The 3725-nt window shown below is 37.0% G+C and overlaps 1 protein-coding gene across 3 annotated transcripts in view; it reads right to left on the reverse strand.

Moving 5' to 3' along the window:
- Nucleotides 1–696: 696 nt before the first annotated feature.
- CTCFL (CCCTC-binding factor like) overlaps nucleotides 697–3725 on the reverse strand; it is an 18498-nt gene continuing 15469 nt past the window's right edge. Inside the window, exon 10 of one of the 3 annotated variants that reach the window (XM_014520167.2) lies at nucleotides 697–3250. In XM_014520167.2, the coding sequence (XP_014375653.1) occupies nucleotides 3093–3250 (158 nt within the window). In that variant the 3' untranslated portion in view covers nucleotides 697–3092. The remainder of the gene's footprint in view (nucleotides 3251–3725) is intronic. The other 2 variants (XM_025204710.1, XM_006024073.3) reach the window with 2 other exon arrangements.

Genomic DNA, 3725 nt, shown 5'->3' on the forward strand with positions numbered 1-3725 from the left:
CCCCCGGGCCTTTAAAAAAAAAAAAGCCCTGCACTCACCAGCTGCTGCAGCAGCCATCGGGGCTTCTGGGGGCTCATGGCAGAGCCTCCCATGAAGCATGGGGGGCAGCGGGGATTGCCCCCCCTGCCTGGCAGCAGCTGGTAAGTGCGGGCTTTTTTTTTTTTAAAGAGCCGGGAGGCTGGGGCTGGGCAGGCCAGCCATAGACAGGGCTGGGAAAGCAGGTGGGGGATGGGGCCTGTTCGATTTGGAGACTTGGCAGCAGCCAAATCTCTGAATCAGATTTGGCCAAATAGATTCAGGATTGATTTGAATCACCAAATCGAATCTCTGCCCCCCAAATCTGAATCCAAAGCGAATACTAGCCGCTTCGCACAGGTCTACTAAAAAGTCTCAATGCTGCAGGTTTTTAGATAAAATAACAAGTGAAATTCCAGTGAAATCTGGAACCCAATTAGGCTAGGTATTTCAGAATCTGTCAAAGAATACATCACTTTTGACATCTAAATGGCTTAAATAACATGATTTTTTTTTTTTTAGTCAATAAATAGCAAAGAACCTTTTATTTCTGATCTTGTTTTACTGTAGGCAGTCTGATTTTTCCAATGTAGGCTAAGAAAAAAAAAAGGCAAACAGGCAATTACTGCAGATCAAAATAACAATTTATATACAGGAAAATGGTCAAATTGTTTCTTCAACATACAGCTTTTATTCATTTTAACAAAGAAACCAAATGCTATGATTTTCAGATCTAAACTGTCAACATGACTTTAAAATGTATTATGCCAACAGTATCATTCAAACATTTGTAATAAAAATGAAATAGAAAGAAAACCACTATTATAATCTAAGTCTTTTTAGAAGACTCAAGTAATCAGCATCAACTATCAGCTTAATAGAAATGGGTAAACATTACCATTAGGGAAAATGCCCAAACGTGCTAACTATGGATGTGGAAGATCCATATAGCATTTTAGAAAGGAATGATGGCAAAACCAACCTGTAATGTTAACTAATTCAAGTGCCCTTTCTACTCAGTGACTCTAAAATACTTATGTTATAGAACTGGAAAGGGTCTCAGCTCCATTATCCAAGTATCTACTGGTACTGGCTTGTGTAAGGACTTCGGTCCTGCCCTCAGACAGCATATCTTGTAAAACTGGATACTCCAGAAGGTGTCAGATGCCTTCTATGAAGGACTGAACACCCATACGTTGCTTCTTCAGCTTCAACAGCAGTCGAAGGCTCTCAGCATATCACAGAACTGGCCCTATTTTACACTCAGGCTGTTGCTAACTTTAGAAGCAAACTTATTATAAATAGCATGTAACAAAAAGATAGGACAGAATTGTTAATACAATGTACTAACTAAACATTCATGTGTTGTCTCCTAAAAGTACCAAAACACCTAAGAGTCCCTTAAGATGTGAACGATTAAAATACAGTTTACTGTACAGTATTGTACAGAATATACAATACATAGAGGAATCTTATTGTCCTTGGCTACATGCAGAAAATAAGCAGGGTATCAGTTTGTGCATGGTATATGTCACTCTGTGTTAATATATTTGCCTTTTAATTTAATTATTAGAAATGTATCAGCAAACAATTAACATGAGCCAAATTTTGCATTTTTCCTCAGACAAAACCAATGGAGTAGCTCTGGCAATGGCATTTTGAATAAGTAAAGCCCACAAGATTTGAAATACTCATCAAACCCAACCATGCGGCGCTCTTTAAATTCAGATTAAATTATTTGTTCATTATATGACCCGTCTTGGCTACTTGGCTATAATAAACAGTAAAACAAAAATATTAGCACTGAAAAATATTTTGAAATGTTTTTAATATTTTGAAAGTAGATATTTAAAATGTTATGAGCATGCTTTCAAAGAGGAATTTTAAATGACAGCAAAAATGAATTACTCCAGGAATGGTAACTGTATTCAGTGAACTAACAGTAACAATCAATAGTACCATCACTAATTATTTTAACATGTTTATCAATTGTGGAGGCTAAGTAGTAAAACTGGTATACAAACAGCAATTCTTACAAACAGATTAAAGTGAGGTGTTCAATGCTTTCTTTTTTTCTAAAAAGTACTCCCCACTATTTCTGAACACAAGCATACCTTACTAGAGAAGCCCAATCCATAGCTCTTAAAATTTAATGGGAGACATCAGTGAGCCTTGGATCAGGTGTACAAAATCATTTTTGTAATCACACAAACAATAAAAAAGAACAAGTGATAAAAAGGTAACAAAACATAATATAAAACATCAACTATTTGCTATTTTTACCTCTATTACAGCTTCTTGCACAAAATCTCAAAGCAGCTGTAAGGTACTAACAACCAACCAAACGCCACAGGGATATGAGCATCCTCTCATGCTGCCGTACGATCTCAAGTGTAATAAAATCAATGGAGTTACGCTTGTGGAAAATACGTGAAAGAGGAAGCTGGCCCATGGCTTTCCAAGGCTTGGCTGTATGAGCTCTCTTATACTTTACTGGAAGCATCTTTAAAGTTAGCATATTAAAAGTGCTCTGTAAAAAGAATGATATTACAACAAACTTCTGACAAGGTTCTCAGGTGGCTATCACAGCTCAAAGGTTTTGTAAAAATATATGCTTTTAGCCAACTACAGAACATTAGTCAGAGACTCTGTTCGGATCCTTAGAACGATTCTTGCATCAGAGTTATATTGCCTTTCTCGAAGCGTTCAGCTGAGGCATGTGTAAATATGCTGAAGCGCTGAACTGGACAAGAGCAGAACTACTGAGGAATAAAAATCTGTAGGCAATTCTGCAAATAAATCTGGAAAACAATTCCAGTTAATTTGAAAATGTGTTCTTTTTCCTCAAGCAAATATATTTGACCATGCAAATATGTTTGACCATATTGCAACTCTAGAGGACCATTTTCTAGCAACTTCTATCAAAGATGTGTAGTATATCATGGTAGAAAAAAGATAGGACCTTGAAACTAGTACCTGTTGCAGCTTGGTTCCCTAAACATGCTTACAAACTTTGTGCTAGGCTGCAGACTGCTATTCTGTGCAGCAGCAACAACAACGAGAAACCAGAACGTGCTTTATTTGTCCATCGTGTCGAAGAGCATTTCACATGTAATTTCTGTTTTCTGCTCCCTTGGGGTAGTCATTTCTATGCCATATGTGACAGGAACAATCTCAGTGCCACAATCCTCCATGTTCATAATGGAAACATCTTGGAATGAGCCCTGATCAACAGCTTGGCAGGAAAGAAAAGTATCACAATTATTCAGTACAGCAAGAATTAAATACTGGAAGAATTTATGCAAAAATTCTGTGCTTTGTAAGGGGCAGTAAGTCTGTAGGGGAAATTACATTTGAAGATTTTAATTGTAGGGGATTTAAGAATGGAATGGTAAAAGAATTTGTAGTTTATGTAATGTATCACAATATCTTTTATTTTAAACAGTCTTAAAGGCAGGGTAATGGACTAGATGACCTCATGAGGTCCCTTCCAACCTTACTTTCCTATGGTCCTATTTAACTGGATACCACCATACTTCTCATATCCATGGCATAGGGGATTTGTTTTTAATGTCTTCATTAATTTTCAACAGCAAATGATCAACCATACACACACCCCACACCAACTTTTAACCAGAGCAAACAAATTAAAATTCTTTTAAGTAACTGATGATCATGTGCAATATCTGAAAGGCAAGTGATGCAGGGAA

This window comes from Alligator sinensis, unplaced genomic scaffold, assembly GCF_000455745.1.
Source record: "Alligator sinensis unplaced genomic scaffold, ASM45574v1 scaffold970_1, whole genome shotgun sequence".
Taxonomy (NCBI): Eukaryota; Metazoa; Chordata; order Crocodylia; family Alligatoridae; genus Alligator; species Alligator sinensis.